This window comes from Carassius gibelio, chromosome B18, assembly GCF_023724105.1.
Source record: "Carassius gibelio isolate Cgi1373 ecotype wild population from Czech Republic chromosome B18, carGib1.2-hapl.c, whole genome shotgun sequence".
Classification (NCBI taxonomy): Eukaryota; Metazoa; Chordata; class Actinopteri; order Cypriniformes; family Cyprinidae; genus Carassius; species Carassius gibelio.
Genome location: NC_068413.1, coordinates 30,324,866 through 30,349,081, shown reverse-complemented (window position 1 = coordinate 30,349,081; position 24,216 = coordinate 30,324,866). Strand labels below are relative to the sequence as shown.

At 39.1% G+C, this 24,216-nt stretch overlaps 1 protein-coding gene across 6 annotated transcripts in view; it reads left to right on the top strand.

The window, feature by feature from the left end:
* Positions 1 to 24,041, top strand: part of LOC127977389 (golgin subfamily A member 6-like protein 22) — a 61,690-nt gene extending 37,649 nt beyond the window's left edge. The window contains exons 9-12 of one of the 6 annotated variants that reach the window (XM_052582271.1): positions 13,220 to 13,326; positions 16,530 to 16,644; positions 19,088 to 19,221; positions 20,217 to 24,038. In XM_052582271.1, coding sequence (XP_052438231.1) covers positions 13,220 to 13,326; positions 16,530 to 16,644; positions 19,088 to 19,221; positions 20,217 to 20,411 — 551 coding nt within the window. In that variant the 3' untranslated portion in view covers positions 20,412 to 24,038. Of the gene's footprint in view, positions 1 to 11; positions 2,155 to 13,219; positions 13,327 to 16,529; positions 16,645 to 19,087; positions 19,222 to 20,216 lie in introns of those variants that run through there. The other 5 variants (XM_052582272.1, XM_052582268.1, XM_052582270.1 and 2 more) reach the window with 5 other exon arrangements.
* Positions 24,042 to 24,216: the final 175 nt, after the last annotated feature.

Sequence of the window (24,216 nt, the reverse complement as noted above, 5' to 3'; positions counted from 1 at the left end):
TCCTGTTCCAGTTCCTATTCCCATTCCTGTTCTCTCCCTGTTTGTTTGTTGTTGGGGAGGTGGGTTCTACGTCACATGTGTTCTGGACCCTGGCGGATGGTATGGGATATAATGATGTGGCCCTTAAATACATTTTCAACACCGGTCTGGATGACCCGGTGCCTCGAAGGGAAATGGACCAGTTGGACGCTTATAATTTCTGGTAGCTTGTGTTCTACCTACAACATCGGTCTCCGTGGAATACCCCAGCCACATTCTCCTGGTGGGATGGCCGATTCTAGACTGGGGTCTACAAACAGGAGGACCGCCAGCCCAGCGCCACTGCACAAGATGGCCGCCAGCCCAGCGCCACAGCACAAGATGGCCACCAGCCCAGCGCCACAGCACAAGGTGGCCGCCAGCCCAGCGTCACAGCGCAAGATGGCCGCCGTCCCAGCGCCACTGCCCAAGATGGCCGCCGGTCCAGAGTCATGACACAAGATGGCCGCTTGTCCAGTGCCTCTGCACAAGATGACAGCCACAGTTGACCCTCCAAAGTCGAGTCAGGTTCCTGTTGACCCTCCAGAGTCGAGTCAGGTCAAGTCACTGTTGACACTCCGGAGTCAGGTTAAGTCACCAGTGATCTTCATGGACAAAGGCAAGTCACCATTGATCTTCATGGGCAAGGGCAAGTCACCAATGATCTTCATGGGCAAAGGCAAATCACCATTGATCTTCATGGGCAAAGGCAAGTCACCATTGATCTTCATGAGCAGAGTCAGGTCACCAATGATCTTCATAAGCAGAGTCAAGTCACCAATGATCTTCATTAGCAGAGTCAAGTCATCATTGGTCTTCCTGAATCCAGTCCAAACACCACGGAATCCGCACCTCTGCTGAACTACCAGAGCTTCTCCACGTCTCGGCTGAACTACCAAGGTCTCTCCACGTCTCTGCTGAACTACTAGAGCCTCTCCACATCTCGGCTGAACTACCAGAGCCTCTCCTCGTCTCTGGAGAACTTCCAGAGCCTGGTGGGCTTCTGTCTCGACTGCACGGAAGTGGTGGTCTTCTGTGCCGCCCGGGTGGGCTTCTGTCTCGACCGCACAGAAGTGGTGGTCTTCTGCCGCAAATATCACATTTGAATATTTGAGCTCACAAAAAAACGTATATTTGAATATTTGTTTATTTGAATTAAGTTCAATGAGACAGACGTTATTTTTCATTAATATTTGTTGTTTCCATCATTTTGAACAAGCTTACACACAATAAGCTTGAACACATCGTGTTTTGTAGCTGAAAACCTTTAACAATGCGTGCAAACAAACAAAAGTACAGATTAAAAGCAAAAAAAAAGGTGAACAAATATAAAATGTAAAGCAGCCTGCAGCAATAGGCTATTGTAGAACGTAGCCTACACTTTTAAACTTTTAAACTGTCAGCAATCTTTTTTTCTATTGTTTAACATGTTCTTGTTAAGAAATACGGGCATGTATACATGGTCAGGGGAAAGTCGGCTCTTTAGTCTGTTAACAATAAGGCCGGCCGTGGAGAAAACACGCTCTGACGGCACAGACATTGGCAGGACTTACAAATAATGGTGTGCTAAGCGAATAAGTTTTGTGAAGCGCTTCGTGTTTTTATTTCACCACTGAATGGGATCCTCATCTGGTGGAATACCTGGCACCAGCAAGAACTGTTCCCACTCGTCTCGGCTGGACTCTCTGTAATCATTGCTTAAGAACTGGCTCAACCTTTTCCGACGAGTGGGCATTGCATCCTCTTCATCGTTGGTGACGGCGGCTGCATCCGCACCACTCGCATCAAGGAAAATGTTCTGATAATGTTCAAATTATTTTTTTTACTTCTCATGTTTTCATCGAGAAACCTGAGATGTTTGTGCTGAGGGTCTAGGGCAGATGTGAGAAGAGGAGTTTTCACTGCAAATCAAGTTAACGGTGTTTATTCGTTGCTTGAGAGATGCTGCAACAATGTTCTTGAATTTGATCTCTTTCTGTGATTCTCCACGGCATATTTGAAGGACTGTAGAAGACCACAGTTCTTAGGGGCCATTCAAATATTGCGTCTTTTGGGCGCTCAAGTTCGTTATTTCCAATCTAGGCGCGGTATGCTCGCTCATAATGGAAGCGACGCGGTCACGATTCGCACGATTTGCTGAGTTTAGGTTTGAAGATTATGAAAATTCTTGAATTTGAGATTCAAGATTCTTTCCTTTTTTTTTTTTTTTTGAACACCTGGCATCCCAGCAAAATGGTTCTCATTCGCGCTTGAATATAAATTGCCCATGAGTGAACCTCATGATTCAGTTAATCTAGAAGAGAAAAAAGTGCAGAAGACCTCAGCTGTGTGGGAGCACTGTAAATTTAGTGAGCCCTGCACTGACCTCAAATTTAGGCCCTAGCTTGGCCCTTGTCTGACAGCTTATCAAAATAACCGTCCCGACCCACACCCCCCCAAACTGCTTATACTTCACTTCAGCTATTAAAATAGTTTAGTTTTGTATGTAATGGCAAAATTGTTTTGTTGTTATTATTATTATTATTATTATTATTATTATTATTATCAAGTTAATTTAGAAAAAACATTTGGAGTATTTTTTACTCCAAAAAATCCAGTTTAGCCTTATCAAATCACCATGACTTGCCTAAAATAAAATCTAGATATACCTACTAAAAACATATAACAGTGTTATAATAAATGTGCACTATATCCAAGTTTGTGCGGAGAGTGAACCTAAAGCTCGCTTTGCATGAAGGCGCAAGCACAATCACTTGTTTTTCAGTTTCAGTTGCTCATTTTTGGTAAGAGTAATGCATCATTCGGAACAGTAAAGGGTCTACTTGTACTTGTGTTCACAATATCAACAAAAGGTTAAAGGGGGGGTGAAATGCTCATTTTCACTCAATATCCTGTTAATCTTGAGTACCTATAGAGTAGTACTGCATCCTTCATAACTCCAAAAGTCTTTAGTTTTATTATATTCATAAGAGAAATAGTCTGTACCGATTTTTCCCGGAAAAACACGACAGGCTGGAGGCGTGACGTGTGGGCGGAGCTAAAGAATCACGAGCGCGAGTAGGCTTTTGCGTTGAGAGCGTCTGGAAGCTGTGACACAGATCCAGAGGCTGAAATTTAACAAGAGCAGCATCAGCAAACGACGTCTCTATGTGGTATGTACTAAAACTGTATATATTTGCTTAGCAGTTTTGGAAAATGACTAAGTTCCACTTTGTCGTCTTTTTTTTTTATGTGGAAAGTGCAGTTTGATGACAACATCGCATGTTGTTTACTAGATGTGCATACGCGCCGATAGCTAAGTGAACAACACAGAGATATTTGAAGCAGTTTTACTCACCACCTGCGGTTCCAACACACGATCGTGACCCTTTTTCGTTGGGACTGCATTATCCTTAAGAAATAAATTATGTGCAAATCCAGCGTCAAACTGGGCTTTGTTTGTAAAACAAGCATCTTCGAAATGCAGGGAACAAACAAAAACACTTGCACAACTCCGTCGATGCTCTGTTAAAATAAACTCCATTCCCTGGTCCCTTAATGCTGTTTTTTTTTTTTTTTTTTGGTAATCTGTGCAGGGTTGTCTTGCCCTGGCAACCAAAAACACACTTCTGTGACATTTCGCAACGCTCTCGCTCTGATCAATGAGTCTGTGCTCAGCCTCTCAGTGCTCTGCTATACGGGAGCGTGCGCTCTTTCGGCAGAAGTGTCCTTAGGACCCATATAAGGAAATTCCGCTCCATCTCCATAGTAAATAAATAAATATATCCTTACTATTTCCCCATGTTCATGGTAGGCTAATTGCATTTGCTGGGGTTTTTCTGCAAGCTTAAGCCTATTGCGTGCTTTTGAACGCAAAACTCTTCAGCTGCACTGATGGGTGACACGCTCTTTGCTGCTACTGCTGGCAGGACACTAAACAGAGCCGCTCTTAACAACACAGTCTCGTGTTGTTTCCTCCAGCATAGCAATTTTTTCATCACTAATTGATTGGTCTAAATTAAAAAAATGAGGAGAAGCATAGGTTCCTTTTGCCAGGCTGAAATGCAAGGCATGTGCACATCGCAACAGCACATCAACTTTGAAAAATCACCTCTAAGTAGTACGCCTATAGTATATTGTTGGTATAAAAAAATTACATGCACCAGTTACGTTTGGGATAATTTTATTTTAAACGCCATTATGTCAACTGAAAACATTGCAATTGTGTTTTCAAATACAACAACGAGCACAACAAAACCATTTCAAGAGGCGGGTTCAGCAGTCTTCATACCGGAAAACAGTTAAAATGATCTCAAACATACAGCGTGCTCTCTTTATTTTATCAAATGATCATAATAACATCTATTAATTTTATAATCCTGCTACTAGCCTTTTATTTAAACTAAACCCCCTGATCAAAATGATCAAAAATTGACATCCCTAGTTACATTTGCCCCATATGTTTTTACAGTAGTGTAAATTGTAAATTTTATATATAGTAGTGTATATACAAAATTAACATTCATTGATCAGTAGTTTTAAAATTACTTCAAATCAACTAATTTTGTACCTTTGCTCAAGTAAAATTGAAAAGGAGTACTTGATTTGTGTACTTCATCCAACACTGGTACATAGAACAAGATTTAGAAATGTTGAACATAAAATAGAAGAATACATTTTATCTGGACAGCCCCTTATTGTGTCTTATAAGCGAGCCAAACTTTGTGACCATGATTTCATATACATATTACACACACCCATGTTCATATACATTTTAATGTTTTCTCTAGTTATCTGTTTTTTGTCACTCTTTTTCAGTTTGGATACGTACAATGCTTATTTATTCGTTATTGTCAGGTTCTGTTATCCTTGTTATGAATTGTAAATGATGTTAATCACTTTTGAAAAAAAAAAAAATGACTGAGATATTTGGGTTTCTTATGCCTGTTTCACACTGGATGTGTAAGCAGAGATGAAGCAGCACAGAAGCTGCATATTTGCAGAGCGGAAGCGATGCGCACTGTCATGCCATTTTAGTGCACATTGTGGATGCTCTAATCTATTCACATGGGTGCTGAAAAAGTGCCTCATATGCCTCTAGTGTGAAACGAGCTTTACTTTCAAAATGTTTGGTTTGTTTTTTGATTACATTTGTTTTGTAACACTTCTCTCCCACCTGTTGGCCCTGAGACCCTCCTCCTCTCCATCTCCGCCTCTGCTGCTGCTCTGCATGATGGGTGCAGCCACTGAGAACAGTTTCCCATCAGTTTTGTGCATGCAGGTTTCATCGCCTCCATTGTTTGCTCCCGTCTGTGCTGTCAGTAGTTTTCTGGAACTCTTCATCCTCTCCTAAGGAAATTCTGGCAGCACAGACGAGGCTGGCTCATGGGGTCCTGTCCTTTATCTGTGGCTTTATCCTCCCTTTTCTGCCCTTTTCCTCCCTTTAACAAAATCACTGGCCAAGTCTCTGCTATAAAACAGACCTTTGTCAGCTGTCTACATGGGGATTTAGTTTTTTTTTTTTTTCTTATGTCCAACATTATCACACCTCAGAATTATGAAGTAAAATTCACACCGTAAAATTCTGTAATCATTTACTCATTAATGTTCTCGTTATGAAAAAATTTAACCCTTATTGAACAACAAGGGGGGAACATAAATGATGATAACATGTGGAAAATATTTGAAACTTTTTTTGTTGTCTGTACAGTAAAAGTCAGACTCAGTGGTGATCAGTGTGGTTTTCTTTAGATTTCTTTTGTGTCCTCTTGTTGTCTGTTGGTTTAAAAACCTAAAATCTTTTTACACATAAACTACCAAAAATGACTTATTATATATATATATATATATATATATTATTATTATTAATATTGTTATTAATATTATATTTTTTTCATTCAAGGAAAAAAATAATGCTTAGATTTGAGAGGCCAGTTAAAATGAATATTATGGTTTCATATTTAGAATGATCTTAGAATTTTATAAAAACTTTTTTCTAAGGTAAATTTAGGTGTCTTTCCTAAAAAGATGCTGGGAGACTACAAATGTACATATAATAACCAATGATAGAATGTGGTGATGCCAAAATACCATGAATCCAGCAACCCTCACTTGACTGCCTATAACTATTGTAGGGATACATTCATAATTACTAAACATAGCAAAATATGCATGAAAAACATAAATCAAACTCAGCAATTATTCAGTCTGATTCTCGTATGTACATAACACCATTAAACATTGTAGACTCCCCCAAAACACACCTCTTTGGCCAGTATCAATAATAAAAAAAAACACTCTGCAAAATAATAACAAGACAGCAAAAAAAAAAAAGCACATTTGCTTCTAAAGTCAATTGTTACATCCCTTTTCGTAGAACATAATTTGCCCAGGTTGCTGTTTCAGTGAAAGGGGCAAAATTATGGAATGCTCTGCCAGATTAGCCCCCGACATTAGCCACCTTAAAAAAAAAATCTAATTGTGGTTAATTCAGGAACAATGTTGCTCTCATATTTAGTCTTTTGACTTTGCCCTTTCTGTATACTTTTAGTCCTTTTTTATTATTTTCCATTGTGTTACATTTCTATCCTTTTTTTTCCCCATTCTTTTATTAATGTTGATGTTTATGTTGATGAATATGAGACAAAACTACAGAATGTCACATTTTATTATTAGGTCTTTCGACACCATACATGTTTTACCAAATAAAAAGGACAGCACTTTTAGAGTTCATCCCCATATTTGATGTGGGCATAAGCATTGGAACAGTTGAATTTAAGGCAGATGTAAAAGATTAAAAGCTAATATTTAGTTGCAGATCCCTTGCAGAGTCTGTAACCCATAGTCGTCGTCAGACTCCTGGTCTTATGTTGCTTGTTTGGGGAGTTTCTGTCTTTAGTCACCTCTTCAGATGGTGAAATTTAACGTTCAATCAGATTTAAATCTGGAGATTGATTTGGGCAATAAAGTCCTTGACTGAACTGTCAGGGTGTTTTGGGTCATTTTCCTGATCCATTCTGAAGTGCTTTCTAATTAATTTGGTGGCATTTTTATAAAATATTGGTAGCCAAGATGATTTTGTACCCCCTTCCAAATTCATTCTGCTACTGCCATCATACATTAAGTCATTATTAAAATTAAGAGGTCCTGTTCTAGAGACATCAATGCATCCCCATGCCATGACACCACCTCCACCAATCTTTACAGATGAGGTTGTAAGCTTAGGATCATTTGCAGTTCCCTTTTTTCTCCACACTTCTGCTGTCCAATCACTTAGGTAAAGGTTAATCTTTGTCCGTCAACTTCGTTCCAAAACTCTACTGAAGAATCTTGCCTTTCTATTTTTGGTGCTGATCAGAGGTTTGCATTTTGCTGTGTAGATTCTATAATTCTGTGTCATTCTCATGTGGACTGTAGATTGACAGAGCATCACCACAGCTTTCTGGAGGTTGTTGGTGATTTTACAGACATATATTTAAGGGTCATTTTCACAGCTTTTTTGATTTGTCTGTCAACAACTACTGTTATTTTTCTCAGACGATCATGTTGTCATTGGTTGCTGATGTCGCTGGTAGTTTCCGAACTCTTGATTTCTCCATGCCCTTTTTTTCCTATAGTTCTAATTGACTTCCTCTTTTCTTTTAGCATCCAAATTGCTTGCTTTTTCTTTTCAGAATCGCTTTCCTCATCTTCATCCTGGTTTGTGTAAGCCATCATTGAATACAAGAATTAGAATGCAGAAGCAATGGATATAACTGATAAGATCCATTTCCTGCTTTTAATATCTGAAGAATTAATGCAACAGAACACAGCTGAACACTTAGAAAGACCTGTGAGGCAACTGTTCCAATACTTTTGCTCACATCAGATTGGGAGATGAAAGTATAAAAGTGCTGATCTTCTTAGCTGGTAAAACATCTTTGTGTTGAATCACCCAATATTAAAACGTGACATTCTGTAGTTTTGTTTCAATTGAATCTTTTAATCATATTTACAGATTTCTTGACTCAACAGCAAACAGAACAATTTTGTCTTTACTGTTCCAATACATATTGAGGGTACTGTATGTGGTTTATTTGTTTGAATCATTAATAGCAGACTCACATATACTGTACGACTCTTTCGACTCTCCACTGTTTTGAATTGACAGTTTGAATGCATTTTTGTACTGGATTCTTGGACTGATAACTTTTAGCAGCCTGAAATTACCTGATTGCAAACCAGAATGCTAAAACAATCTCTCTTGTGAAAAAGTGAAAGTGACGTGACATTCAGCCAAGTATGGTGACCCATACTCAGAATGTGTGCTCTGCATTTAACCCATCCAAAGTGCACACACACAGCAGTGAACACAAACCCGGAGCAGTGGGCAGCCATTTATGCCCGGGGAGCAGTTCGGGGGTTCAGTGCCTTGCTCAAGGGCACCTCAGTCGTATTGCCGACCCGAGTCTCGAACCTCTAACCACTAGGCCACGACGCCCCCATTGTTCAAATATCACTTTTTGAAGTACTGTTTCCACAATAATTTACTAATCGAAAGTCTTCAGGAGATGAATCTTTAGCTTTTAAGCTCTCAAATGGTATTTAATTTATGAAGATTAATTGAATAATTAATGTTAAAAAAAATCCATTTACAACTGCAATTTAAGTGGCTATACATAGACAACTGACTGTCTCTGCCAGAAAGCTTAAACTAGGCAGTGGTGGTTGTTGGTCTTGCTTGCAGGACAAGCATCAAAAGCAAAATAAACACAAAAATGATTCACAGAATTAACGTTTTGTGGTGCTTATTCCAGTCCCCTGATTTGTTTTCGAATGCACATGCTGGAATTTCACAGAACAGGATGTCTGTAGTCCAGTCTGAAGTAGTCTCATGTTTGCAAAGGGTGGAGGATTGAGCTGGAGTTAGTATTTTCTTAGCCTTGCTGAGATGTCTGACCAGCTGGAAAGGTCTGTGCTGCTGCTGTTGGATTGTCTGGCTGAAATGAGAAGTTAAGCTGTATGTCATCCATGTAACATATTTTGTTACATAAACCATGTGCCAACCAGTGTTGGGTATAGTTACTTTGGAAAGTAGTTAGTTAGGTTACAACGTTACCATCAATTAAAAGTAATCAGTTATGATACAGCGTTACCTATTCATAAAAGTAACGCGTTAGAGTACTCATGCGTTACCAAAAATTAAAAGCCATTTGCAGCGGCTCACACGACAGACACAGCCCCCGGCCCCTTTAAATGCACCTAAAAGTGGTGACTCCCGACAATGAATAACGTCAGTCATCCGACTAAATTAACACTGCAGGATAACTATAACAGGAAAGACCGTCACCAATCGGCTATTCCACATGGCGTTTTATTTATTTATTATCACAGAACATATTATTAATCAAAATTCACACCTAACGTTACCCAGCCCGGGTAGCCTAGGCTACTGTATATTATGAGCACCACAAGATAACTCCTGATTTTTCTTTAACTTTAAATAATGCAGTTATCAAAGTACAAGTATGCTTACTTGTAAACACAACCTTAAACAGGCTTGCAGATTTAAATCCATTCAGAAATGATGAACAACCAGCCAGCCAATGATCTAACAGAAATTAACAGCTGCCTGTCAAACAAAAATGATAACAAACCGAATAAAATCCTTCACTGCCACACAGGCAAATGACAAATCGCTTAATAGCCGAACTAATTATTATTAAAGTGTCACTCACAGTCACAAGCCTAAATTCGCTTTAACACAGTCCTCTTACATTTACTCTTCAAAGTAGTGATTAAAACGTAGCGTTAAATTTGAGGTAGAATTTTTGGCGGTCGACAGAAGCTTTTCACCAAAGCAAAGTGTGCATTTTACCGTTATGTTCTTTTCTTTTTCGTTGACAAATTGAAAATAATGTGCGTACTTCCATAAATCAAACGCTGTCCTCTCTGCTATCTTGCCGGGAGTTTGAAAAAAAAAAAAGCCCCACACACACATAGGGTCAGGCGCAGGGCACAGACGCATCACAGCCATTGACTTTACGATCACAGAGCTTCGGCTCCACTGATACTGTACATCCGCAGGTGGCACAGTAGACCTAGGACTACTGTCTGACAAAAAGCAGGCTGCAGTCGGGATTTTCCTTTCCTTAAAATAACTTACGCACGAAACTAACGCGTTAAGTTACAAATTTCAGGAAAAAAGTAATTAGAGTACTCTAACACGTTACTTTGTAACGCGTTACCCACAACACTGGTGCCAACTGCCTTGAAGTGTGAACAAACCTTTAGGTACCTAGGTGACAATGTCAGCTAACCTCCAAGAAACTGATAAGTCTGCCTGTGAGGAAATTTTCCATTTGGTGCAAAACAAAAAAAAAGAAGTAAAGCATGGATCCATCCTTTCCTGTATCAATTTGCCTTAAATGGATAGTTTACACCAAAATAAAAATTCTGTCATTAATTACTCTCTTATGTCGTTCCAGACCCATAAGACCTTTGTTCATTTTTGGAACACAAATTAAGAACAAATTAAGAAAGCCAGTACCACAACCCATGCATGTACATTCTTCTTGCAAACAACCGGGATCTCCGTCTGAATGCAGGCTTCTGCATTAGCAACACCACACGCATGCATTGTGGTTAGGGCTGGGATAAACGATTATTTTTTTGATGCATCGATTAATCTAACGATTAATTTTTTCAGACCGATTCGATTTCAATTATCTCCCCATTAATTGACTACTAACAACTTATACATGTTGATTTACATATCTGAATGAAAAAAAACATGAATTCCTTAACATTGCAATATATGTTTATTGCTCTTAAAATAAAAGACTGACTAAGAATGCATTACTTTGCACTTGTATAGAGATAGCATTCAATAAAACCTTGAAGCCTTGAAAACACATAGCATTCAATAAAACCTTGAAGCCTTGAAAACACATAGCTTGAAAACATAGGGCCTAGCTTACTGAAAAAAAGTTATTCTTTCAGATGAAAATAACAACAACTTGATGTCTAGCATTCAATAAAAAAGGTCACTCAAAATACTTGTTTAGAGCAGTTGAAAGAATACAGTAACCAATGTAAACTTGAGGGCTTTAAGCTAATACAGAGAGTGCTTTTCCAAAAAAATAAAAAATAAATTTACAGTGGGAGCCAGCAGCCTGTCATGGAGAAAAGAAAAAAAAAATCCCTGAATGCTCCATGTGAAACTTTGGCGTTCCGCCCTTTCTCTATCGTGTCTAATGATTTTGGTTAATATGCACGAGAGAGGGAGAGAGAGAGAGAGAGAGAGAGAGAGACAGAGACAGAGAGAGAGCAAGACAGCGCTTGTGTAGTTTGAAGACTGTGATTGCGCGAGCGCGCGTGAAACTTTGGTGTTTCCCCTTTTTCTATCGTGTTTAATGATTTTGATTAATATGCACAAGGGAGAGAGAGAGCAAGAAGCGCTCGTCTTGTTTGAAGACTGTTAGTGCGTGCGCGCAGCCGGGGCTCTCTCTCGTATGTGCCCTGTCAGGCGCAGGAGTCATTCTATTCTACATCACTCAAAGATCAAATAAGGCTTTGACAGGCGCCAAAAAAAAGATCAATGCAGAAAAACCCCTGGATTGGTCATATAACGTTGGACAGAATGTTGATCCGGCCATCGCGTATATTCAGTGCACATAAGGTAAACGTTTTGCAAATGTTTTTTAGAGAAATAAAAACTGGTCGACGAATCGATGCGCATATTTTGCGTCAACGTATTTTTTGTTGTCCCAGCCCTAATTGTTGTACTTTAGTGAATGTGCATCGAAGTCCGACACAGAAGAGAAGAAATTGTTGAATAAAGTAATTTTTTGTTGTTGTTTTTGTTTTCTTTGCACACAGAAAGTATTCTCGTAGCTTCATAAAATTAAGGTTGAACCACTGATGTCAGATGGACTATTTAAACAATGCCCTTACTACGTTTCTGAGCCTTGAATGTGATAGTTCCGTTTCTGTCCATCCTGGGTCAGATTTTTAAAAAAAATATCTTAATTTGTGTTCTGAAGATGAACAGAGGTCTTTGAGGTTGGGAACGACATGAGGGTGAGTAATTAATGACAGAATATAATTTTTTTTGGGTAAGATATCCCTTTAACACTGTCAGTGGGTATTTTCAATTTCTGACCCAAGTATTCTTAGTTTTTGTATACTTTGAACTTCAAACTATACTCCATTTGATGTGTGCGAACGCAGGCAATCTAGAAAGCTTTATCCATATCCAGTGTCTGCTCTTTTTTTTTTTTTTCTCCCATCAAGTTATGACTGCTAACAAATATTTTTTAACTCTTTTCCAAACCAAAGCAGAGCTGTCTTGCTCATAAAGCTTGTCGGTGTGTTGTATTTTGCAGTCTCTGCTGGTTTGGTGTCTTATGTTTCTATGTTTTTCTTCTTTTCTTTTTTGGTACTGTGTAACAATGGCCCAGGATAGTGTTGCCACCTTGTGTAAAAACTGATTATTGCAAAAAAACTTCAGTGCGCATGTGCGAACTGCGTTCACAATGTACAAAGTCCCTTGCATACTCATAACAAGTGAAGTATACTTTGGGCTTAAGAAAAACAGAATGGGGGTCGATTGTGCTAGTAATGATGTTAAAAATGAAATGCATTGTTGCAGTGACTATAATTAAGAGCTCATAATGAAGTCTCACGCTAAATTAAGGATAATGATCAAAATTATCACTTGCCTTACTAACCTTATTGATGTTGCTACATGTACTCACACAATTGTAATGCAGTTGTCTAGACTGATTTCTTACGGAATCATAATTGTAGTCATATACTACTTTGTTCAGGGTGTCCCACTTTCACTTCCATGCTATAGTTGATTGAAAGACTCTTCAGGTGGCATTACCCATTTATTGCTATAACCAAGGTGAATTGTTATAATTTCTGGAAATAATTCTCAAAAAGCTGTTTCTTGCTGTAGTTTGCACTGTAAATATCATTGTGGCTTATATAGGTCTTGCATATTTTAATCTTCTGGTCCACAGTCCACAGAAGCTGAATTTGCAATATGTGCTCCTACCTGATGCTTTCCGGACCTTTTTCACTCTCTAATCTGCACTAGAATTACCTAGCTGTCTCTCCTCAATCCTGATTTTGTATTCGCCCTCCATTGCCCTAAACATATTTGATCCATTGCCTTTGTCTTGTGGCACAAAACTGATTGAGGATGACTGGTTGTTTCCTGGCTGCTCCGATCCAGAATTAGCCAATCGGCAAGAGGAAGTGGAGGAGGAGTTGGCCCAGGCCCGTGGACTCTGCACACAGAAAAGCAGGAAGCCCAAATATTTCACCCCACACAGCCTGCAGGTATGAACTAAAGTCTCTAAGTAAATTGCATACAAATGAGTGACAAATTAAAAGAACAATTTCTAAGTAAGGTGTTAGGTCACAGTGTGCTGCCTGATCAGCTTCAGTGCACCTTGGTGTTGATTCTAAAAATTGGATTACTTCTTCCTGGAGCAGTGGAACACCACTCTTCCAAAAGATATGCCCTCATCTAGTGTCTAAATAACGGTGGTGTCTAATGCCTCATTTCCACTGAGTGGTATGGTTTGGTACAGTACGGTAAGCAATTATTTCCGTTTCCAATATCAGAAGTTTTAAATGGTACCAAAAAAGCGAACCCTACCAAACAACTTTCTTGGTACCCTTCTGTTGGGTTCCTAGCACAGCAAAGGCTACCAAAATGGTGGAACTCACTGCAGAGCATTGATTGGTTGACTAGAATTGTCACTTTTGTTTGATACAAGGGGATAAAGCGTCCTTCACTTGTTCTGCTTTGCTTTCCATGAATGTTAGGCTTATTCATATCAGAGTGCACAAACACAAAGAATATAACCATGCATTTTATATTTTCATACAGACAAAAGCCATTTCTCAATATTCTTGTCTGTTCTTGTGGACTTGTGAAACATAATTGCCCAAACACCCACAGAATTTTCTAATTAAATATCTATAATTGTGTCATGAAATGTAATTTGAAGAGTTTTTCAGGTGAGAATGTAATTGTTTAAAACTAAAATCTGTGGTTTATTTTATAAGATAGCACCTATTTGAAAATGTGTTATGCTGATTTTGGAGCTCCAGGTGATCACCGGGCGCTCAGTGCTCATGTATCCGCCAAGAGCAACCTAAGCTTGGCTAGTCCTTCTGACATTTGGCTCAGATGTCTCTGTAGTGATTAAACATGAGATTCAATTCTTTTTGGGTTGGCTATATTTAACAGGCATTCATGGTCTCATGAATCTGTTCAAAGTTATGTTTAACTTTATATATTTAATCTTAACTTTACCATGGTAATGTTACAGCGCTGACTTTGTGGTATACGTTTGACTGAACTGTTTGCTTTTGTCTTTATTTCCTCTTATATAAGCCTCTTATACTTTGTACTTTTACTTTTATAATGGCTATTATTGTTCATTAAACTTACATTTAAAGGGTAAGTTCACCCAATAATCAAAATTATGTCATTAATAACTTACCTTCATGTCGTTCCAAACCCGTGAGACCTTCTTCAGAACACAGTTTAAGATATTTTAGATTTAGTCCGAGAGCTCTCAGTCCCTCCATTGAAACTGTGTGCACGGTATACTGTCCATGTCCAGAAAGATAATAAAAACATCTTCAAAGTAGTCCATGTGACATCAGAAGGTCAGTTAGAATTTTTTGAAGCATCGAAAATACATTTTGGTCCAAAAATAGCAAAAACTACGACTTTATTCAGCATTGTCTTCTCTTCTGGGTCTGTTGTGAGATTTCAAAACACAGCAGTTTAGTGATATCCGGTTCGGGAACGAATCATTCGATGTAACCGGATCCTCTTGAACCAGTTCACCAAATCGAACTGAATCGTTTAAAACGGGCCGCGTCTCCTATAAGCATTAATCCACAAAAGACTTAAGCTGTTCACTTTTTTTAATGTGCCTGACACTCCCTCTGAGTTAAAACAAACTAATATCCCAGAGTAATTAATGTACTCAAACAGTACACTGACTGAACTGCTGTGAAGACAGAACTGAAGATGAATGAACCAGATCCAGATAATGAAAAAAAGATTGACTTGTTCTCGAGTCAAGAACCGTTTCTGTCAGACGCGTCCGAATAGAGATTGGAGAAGCTGATGATACTGTGCATGTGTGATTCAGCATGAAGCAGACTGACAAACAGAGCGTCTGAACCGAACTGGTTCTTTTGATGACTGATTCTGAACTGGTTCTGTGCTAATGTTATGAGCCCAGGTAAACCGAAGGCTTGAATCAAGGGCAATCATCGCAAATGAAGTCATTACGTTGAGTGCAAAAGAACTGGTGAACCATTTTCCTCAACTGGTTTATTGAATCGAACTGTCCGAAAGAACTACTGGTGATCGAAAACCAATGCAACTGGTTCTTGACTTGAGAACGAGTCAATCTTTTGTTCGTTATCTGGCTCAGCTCTGTGTTAATTTTCAGTTCTCTCTTCACAGCAGTTCAGTCTGTGTTCTGTTAGAGTACATGAATTACTCCGAGATATTGGTTTATTTTAACTCAGAGGGAGTGTCAGCCACATTACAAAAGTTAACAGCTTAAGTCATTTGTGGATTATTGCTTATTGGAGATGCGAACCGTTTCAAACAATTCAGTTCAATTTGGTGAACTTGTTCAAGAAGATCTGGTTACATCGAGTTATTCGCTCGCAAACCGGATATCACTAAACTAATATCATTAAACTGTGTTCCGAAGATGAACGGAGGTCTCACGGGTTTCGAATGGCATGAGGGTAAGTTATTAATGACATAATTTTGATTATTGGGTGAACTAACCCTTTAACAAAAAGAGGCAAAGTTGTGCTTATTGTCGTTGTTCATCATCGATCACTAGTTTCTGACACCATGCCTACCAAGTAAAGGTTTTATTGGCAGTGTAAACGCAAGCCTGATTAAGGATACCCATACTGAATCGTATTGTACTGAACTTTACTGTACCATACCGCTCAGTGGAAACCAGCCATAACATGCAAGTTCAGATTAACATAAAATGAATAAGTCCTATTTATTTATTTTTTGCTCTGTTGCAAAGTTGAATTAAAAGAATTATTTAGTCAGAAATGAGTCAAAATCATTTACTTGCCCTCATATCATTTTATCCTTAAAACACAAAGCAGACCCTTAGCCCTCATTTGCCAGTCTCCAATTACATTAACACAAGCATTAAATTCAAATATGGTGTGTAAAGAAGATGCATTAAAGGCAGTCAGTGTAGTCAATTAGTGTAGTCTATTACTTTTCACATGTTTTGTCACTGATCTTAAATTTGAAGTTTGAAGATGTTGAAAAATGGCAATGCAGGTTTGGAAGGACATGACGGTGAGTAATTTATTATTTATTTATTTATTTGTCCTGATTTGTGGGGTGTTCTTACTAATCATTTGAAGTATTTTTCTTTTCTTTTTTGAGAAGTGTACTGTATTGAAATTGTAGTAATAATGATAATAGTAATAATAATGCATGTTCTTTCTATTTCTTTCTAAAGGAGGACTTGGAATTTCATAGTAGGCAAGACCCAATAAGCCCCACTGATTGCGATGTTCTTGTAAATGGAGAGAACATGGGTGGATGGTGGCCACAGCACAGTGCTGCAGATACAGGTGTGAAGCCCATTAGACTATTTCCATGTTGTAATGATATAACCTTCGTAATCATCGGGAAGAAGGAGGCGGGAACCGGCGCACAATCAAAACACTTTAATAATTCAAAAATAAATACAAAACGGCGCACCAGCCCCTCACGGACGACTGGTGCGCATAAATAAAAAGCAAACACATAAAATAATGTCCCAGGCCTGGTCCTCTCTCGTCCTTCACGGTCGTCGCTCCAGTTTTATATCCTTCCATCTCCTACGTGGGACTCGATACTGTGAGTGGGGCGCAGGTGCAGCTCATCTTCAATCACTACACCTGGCCTCACTCCTTGTTCCCACGCCTCTCGGCCCCACCCCACTCGCCACATACCCCCATCGCCCCTCGCAGGCCGGGGGGTAGTCCCGAGACTGTGCTCTACTCCCAACCCCTCCACCACCCCCCCCACCCCCCCGGGCCTGCGGGAACCTGGGGGTAGGACAGACGAGGCGACAGAAAAGGAGATGGAAGGAGGAGCGACAAGGACGAGAGAGGGGAGAGAGGAAAAAAAAAAAACGCACTGCTGCTTGGCCCTCCACCAGCTGGGTGATCTCCTCCGCGATGCCTGGCGGTGGCACTGGACGTCCCCGGCAACTCACTCCAGCCCACCGCCTCGAGCGTCCATGGTGGCACATACTTCGCCTGCAATCAAAACACTTTAATAATTCAAAAATAAATGCAAAACGGCATAAATAAAAAGCAAACACATAAAATAATGTCCTTCACGGTCGTCGCTCCAGTTTTATATCCTTCCATCTCCTACGTGGGACTCGATATTCAACACAAAGAAGACTTAATTGTTATAATAAAGTAATTGTAATAACAGTACAGCTAATAACAACAACAATTAAATAGTAATAAAATACTAGGGTAAATCCAAGTTTAAAGTGGATAGTAAAATAAAGTGCATAGGATGAAAAGTGCAAGTAACATTATTTTATTACACACAATGTTTGACATTTACACTTGCCAACCCACCAAATGCAGATGGATTTCAGCAATTGTGGGTAATATAGTCAATCCCACTAGCCACTTTGGCAGCTTGAATTTTTTTTAAGCCTGCAGTAACAGAGCTTGATGGGACAAGTGGATTTTTGAAGGTGCAAGTGAAAGAGAATTTTACTTGCCCAACCGATCAACTTGATTCTGATTTTATTAAATTCAGTTTAAATGGCATTTGATAACAGTAAAAACATTGCGCCAGTTGAGGCTCATGTAAATTAAGTGTTTATATTCATAGCATAGCATAGTTAAGCAACATAGTGTTCCGAGAGAGTGTTCACTGAAAACTGTGATACAAAAGTTCATATGAGAAGTTAATATACATTTTAGTAAAACATTGTTAATGTTGACTGTTTTTGCTCGATTTGGTTAACACAAATATTTCCAAACAAAGATCACGCCCAGAACAGCAGTGCATTTTTGAGCAACACTGGTGTTTTTTTACTGAATGAGTCAATGATTCAGTGATCTATTCATAAGGACAGGCATTTGTTTCATTTTTGAATCAACAAATTGTTTGAATTAAAGCCTGTGACTCAGTGACTTGATGCCACCTACTGGTGGTTTACTATCGTATTTTAAAGTAGCTTATCTTTGCATTTTTCCAACATTTTATATTTGCATATCTAAAAATGCAAATATAATTTTGTAATTTTTTTTTGCTCTTGTAATTTTGCAGTGTAAAAGTATGCATGCTACATTTTAGCTTTATTAAACTCTCTGTGTAAATGCAACTAATGCCCATTCAGCTGCTTCTATTTCTTCTGCAGTGAAAATATTTTTTGTTGGTAACAACAATATTGTCTTGTAATATTAAAGTGAAATTATTAATAAAATAATATGAAATATGCATGCATTTAATACAGTTTAATACAGGAAAAATGGCTTTTCAGAAGGCAAAAAATTTACTGGAAATCGATTAAAATACATTTTAGTATGAAGTACTATGTAATTTCACAACAGCAAAATTTTGGCCGGTGAAAATAATTTTGGAAAACCACTTGCCACAGTGGCTGGTGAGCAAAAACGTTGCCAAGTCTGATTACTTGGCTCTGTGGATTACTCAGTTCTGATTGGTCAGCACATTCAGAGGTATGTTATTCCTTCATAACAACCGGTTAAACAGCTCCTTCGGGTAACTGCAGTTGGGGCTATTCGCTTACTGGGAACAATTTTGTTATTATTATTATTATTATTATTTCTTTTTTCTTTTTTTTTGTGGAAGCTTTGCATTTGGTTGGCTAATAAAATGTTAAAACTCAAATTTTATATAGTAATATGCTGTTTATTACACATTTAATATTAACACAAAATGACACTAAATAATTGATTGGAGAAAGAGTTGAGAGTTCAAGGAAAATTGCTAAATTTAATAAAATAAGATGTATGCCATTTCTTTTCACTTGTTTAGATGGCTTGAGGTCTGTTGTTGCGGAGCTTGAACTCGAGAGAAACCAACTGCAGGAACAGATTTTGGTCCTTGAGAATCAGTGCCAAGATCTAGAGGACCGTCTGCAACTTCAGGCTCGCATTGAATTACTACAGGTACACAGAAACTGTTTGGACTGTACGTATAACAGCGTTATCAATATCAGCTTCTGGAGTTACACTGCTTGCCAACTGACCCTTTGCTAAGCCTGCTCTCTCAATTACTGTAGCTGTCTGTCACTAAATTATTGGATTGGATTGCCCCAGGAATCATTAAATAAAGTGGAAATGCATCAGGCCTAGTCACTTTATTTACCTTCCTATAATCTGCACCGAAGCAATTAATCTCATCCTTTTTTCCCATCAAAAACCATCTATAATCCAACAAATGAGTCAATATAACATTTTTTAAGGGGTGGTTGACTGCGATTTCATTTTTCTGCATTTCTCTCTCTCTCTCTCTCTCTCTCTCTCTCTCTCTCTCATCTGATTGTAGGCTCCTATAAACTGTGTTCCAATTATACACTTTAAATGTAAATGTATGACTTACAGTGAACTCAGGATATCAATTTTTACCTATCATGTGTTCCCGGGGAATCAAACCCCCAACTTGCGCTTTGATAATACAGTGGTCTACCAATTGAGCTACAGGAACTAATTATGTGTATAGACAGACAGATATTTTTACATAGCTATGGGAAGAATTAAATATGGACTCACATGCAGCTGCCATGGTGTATTAAAGCTTTAATCAGGATAAAACCGTATTTTAAAAGCTAGCAACAACAACAACAAAAAAAAAAAACATGCTGTTAAGAGCCGTATGCTTGCACAGGTTCTGTGCGATCCTCTTCACTAATATCCTCTGCATCTCTGTCACGCTCCACTTGTAGTCTCACTTCCCCATAGGCACCTCACCGTAGGCACTACAATTCCCACAAAGCCTTGTCCCTTCATCACAGTAATTGCACTCTTGTTAATTGCACTAAGGTGTCTTCACTTGATAGTCATTACCCTTGCCTATATTAACCGGTCTTTTTCTGTTTGTCTTCATGGAGTCCTTTCATTCAGTCACCCAGTTTCCTCCTCTTCTTCCGAATTTCCTGTTCCAGTTCCTATTCCCATTCCTGTTCTCTCCCTGTTTGTTTGTTGTTGGGGAGGTGGGTTCTACGTCACATGTGTTCTGGACCCTGGCGGATGGTATGGGATATAATGATGTGGCCCTTAAATACATTTTCAACACCGGTCTGGATGACCCGGTGCCTCGAAGGGAAATGGACCAGTTGGACGCTTATAATTTCTGGTAGCTTGTGTTCTACCTACAACATCGGTCTCCGTGGAATACCCCAGCCACATTCTCCTGGTGGGATGGCCGATTCTAGACTGGGGTCTACAAACAGGAGGACCGCCAGCCCAGCGCCACTGCACAAGATGGCCGCCAGCCCAGCGCCACAGCACAAGATGGCCACCAGCCCAGCGCCACAGCACAAGGTGGCCGCCAGCCCAGCGTCACAGCGCAAGATGGCCGCCGTCCCAGCGCCACTGCCCAAGATGGCCGCCGGTCCAGAGTCATGACACAAGATGGCCGCTTGTCCAGTGCCTCTGCACAAGATGACAGCCACAGTTGACCCTCCAAAGTCGAGTCAGGTTCCTGTTGACCCTCCAGAGTCGAGTCAGGTCAAGTCACTGTTGACACTCCGGAGTCAGGTTAAGTCACCAGTGATCTTCATGGACAAAGGCAAGTCACCATTGATCTTCATGGGCAAGGGCAAGTCACCAATGATCTTCATGGGCAAAGGCAAATCACCATTGATCTTCATGGGCAAAGGCAAGTCACCATTGATCTTCATGAGCAGAGTCAGGTCACCAATGATCTTCATAAGCAGAGTCAAGTCACCAATGATCTTCATTAGCAGAGTCAAGTCATCATTGGTCTTCCTGAATCCAGTCCAAACACCACGGAATCCGCACCTCTGCTGAACTACCAGAGCTTCTCCACGTCTCGGCTGAACTACCAAGGTCTCTCCACGTCTCTGCTGAACTACTAGAGCCTCTCCACATCTCGGCTGAACTACCAGAGCCTCTCCTCGTCTCTGGAGAACTTCCAGAGCCTGGTGGGCTTCTGTCTCGACTGCACGGAAGTGGTGGTCTTCTGTGCCGCCCGGGTGGGCTTCTGTCTCGACCGCACAGAAGTGGTGGTCTTCTGCCGCAAATATCACATTTGAATATTTGAGCTCACAAAAAAACGTATATTTGAATATTTGTTTATTTGAATTAAGTTCAATGAGACAGACGTTATTTTTCATTAATATTTGTTGTTTCCATCATTTTGAACAAGCTTACACACAATAAGCTTGAACACATCGTGTTTTGTAGCTGAAAACCTTTAACAATGCGTGCAAACAAACAAAAGTACAGATTAAAAGCAAAAAAAAAGGTGAACAAATATAAAATGTAAAGCAGCCTGCAGCAATAGGCTATTGTAGAACGTAGCCTACACTTTTAAACTTTTAAACTGTCAGCAATCTTTTTTTCTATTGTTTAACATGTTCTTGTTAAGAAATACGGGCATGTATACATGGTCAGGGGAAAGTCGGCTCTTTAGTCTGTTAACAATAAGGCCGGCCGTGGAGAAAACACGCTCTGACGGCACAGACATTGGCAGGACTTACAAATAATGGTGTGCTAAGCGAATAAGTTTTGTGAAGCGCTTCGTGTTTTTATTTCACCACTGAATGGGATCCTCATCTGGTGGAATACCTGGCACCAGCAAGAACTGTTCCCACTCGTCTCGGCTGGACTCTCTGTAATCATTGCTTAAGAACTGGCTCAACCTTTTCCGACGAGTGGGCATTGCATCCTCTTCATCGTTGGTGACGGCGGCTGCATCCGCACCACTCGCATCAAGGAAAATGTTCTGATAATGTTCAAATTATTTTTTTTACTTCTCATGTTTTCATCGAGAAACCTGAGATGTTTGTGCTGAGGGTCTAGGGCAGATGTGAGAAGAGGAGTTTTCACTGCAAATCAAGTTAACGGTGTTTATTCGTTGCTTGAGAGATGCTGCAACAATGTTCTTGAATTTGATCTCTTTCTGTGATTCTCCACGGCATATTTGAAGGACTGTAGAAGACCACAGTTCTTAGGGGCCATTCAAATATTGCGTCTTTTGGGCGCTCAAGTTCGTTATTTCCAATCTAGGCGCGGTATGCTCGCTCATAATGGAAGCGACGCGGTCACGATTCGCACGATTTGCTGAGTTTAGGTTTGAAGATTATGAAAATTCATATTTACAGTAAAGAAGTAAAAGGAACTGAAATTGTGAATATTAACATTGTTTTCCAGTGTACTATAAAATAATTACAATTTTATTTAATACTCATTTTCTATTTTAAAACAATGGTATTATATGGTGTTTATTTATTAATATTTATTATTTATCATTTAGTAAAAATAATAATAATAATAATAACTAAATAAAGTGCAACAATGCTATTATTAATTTATTTTTTATAGTAGGTCACACTATGCTCAAGGTGATCGCCAAACCAAATCTTCAGGTGCTCTGATGAGAACCAGACTGAGAAAAATTATTTGCATCTCTGATTATAGCACGATATTGACGTGTACTCCAGTTTTATCAAAGGATTATTGTTGCAGTGCATATATCCCATTTTTATGAGTTTTTGTGAAAGTGCAGAACTGAGTCAGTGAGCTGACACTTTCGGTGGATACAGTTTTCAAAAGTTGAATATGTATTTTTTTTTTTATAGTGCTAAGACAGAGGCACCAAACTCAGTTCCTCTATGGCCACAGCCAAAAGGATTTTAGCTTCTTCCTTAATTAAACACACCTGATTCAGCTAAATACGTCTTTCGCAATTTAAAAACCACAGGAATGAGTGTTGGAGCAGGGTCGGAGGTAAACAGCAGCTGGAATAATTCAAGTGAGCATGTCTTTGACTTGAGGTCATGATTTAATTTAGCAATTTCTGTATTGCATTAGTTTTGAATATTTCTCATGGGCATGTAATAATTTTTTACTTTGTGGTGTGTTAAACTTTTTTTTTTCTTTTTTTTTTTTACGCATTTTACCTGTAAAAGGAAACCTGCTTAATAATTATGCACACCTGAGTATAAGGCATTTTTCACTTCCAGCCATTGTTAACAATTACACATCACTTTGATTAAATTGGTTATTAAATTTGATGCGGTTTGTAATTGGTAAATTGTACGTGGAAAACAAATATGGCCAGAATATCAACTTGCATAATAATTCCACTGTAGTTGTAATGTTTACAAAAAAATCTGGGTTAGAGTAATACCCTTACAATGGAGGTGAATGGGGTCACATTTTGGAGAATATAAGGTCAGACAAGGTCCAAAATGCAACAGAATATGATAACAAAAAGTTCTAAAAAAATAATTACTTAAAGGGTTACTTCACCCCAAAATGAACATTTTATCATTAATCACTTACCCCCATGTCATTCCAACACCAAAAAAACTTTGATCATCTTCAGAACACAATTTAAAATATTTTGAATGAAAACCGGGATGCTTGTGACTGTCCCATTGACTTCCAAGTAAATGACACTGTCTAGGTCCAGAAAAGTACTGCCAACAGTGGTTCAACCGTAACGTTATGAAGTAACAAAAAGAAAATATTTTTTCAAAATTTGTCTCCTCTGTCTCCCTGCAGCTGTGCTGTGGTAAACATGGAACTTTTCCTTGACATGAAACGGTAAATAATCAAACCAGTGGAAGCAGTGCGTTTATCCTTTATTCATGCAAAATCTATTCAGTCAGTATCGCTTTCTCTGCTGCGGTCGAATTGGGCTCTGCCATCTTCCATGCAAGACACATCAACTTTCAGTAGTGACGCTGTGCCAGACAGTGCAACTCCTGTGACCTGTCCCTGAACCCTCAGACGCGCTAGCGTGCCCACTCGCAAAGCAGACAGCCACTCCTCTACTACCGCGGTTGTTGTTTTTTTACACTTTTTTTTAAATTCAAATATAAATTTTCACCTTCAAAATTCGTTTTTTTAAAACTATTCAAATATATATTTGAATTTAGAATATTCATTGACAGCCCTAATTAGCAGTGTTAG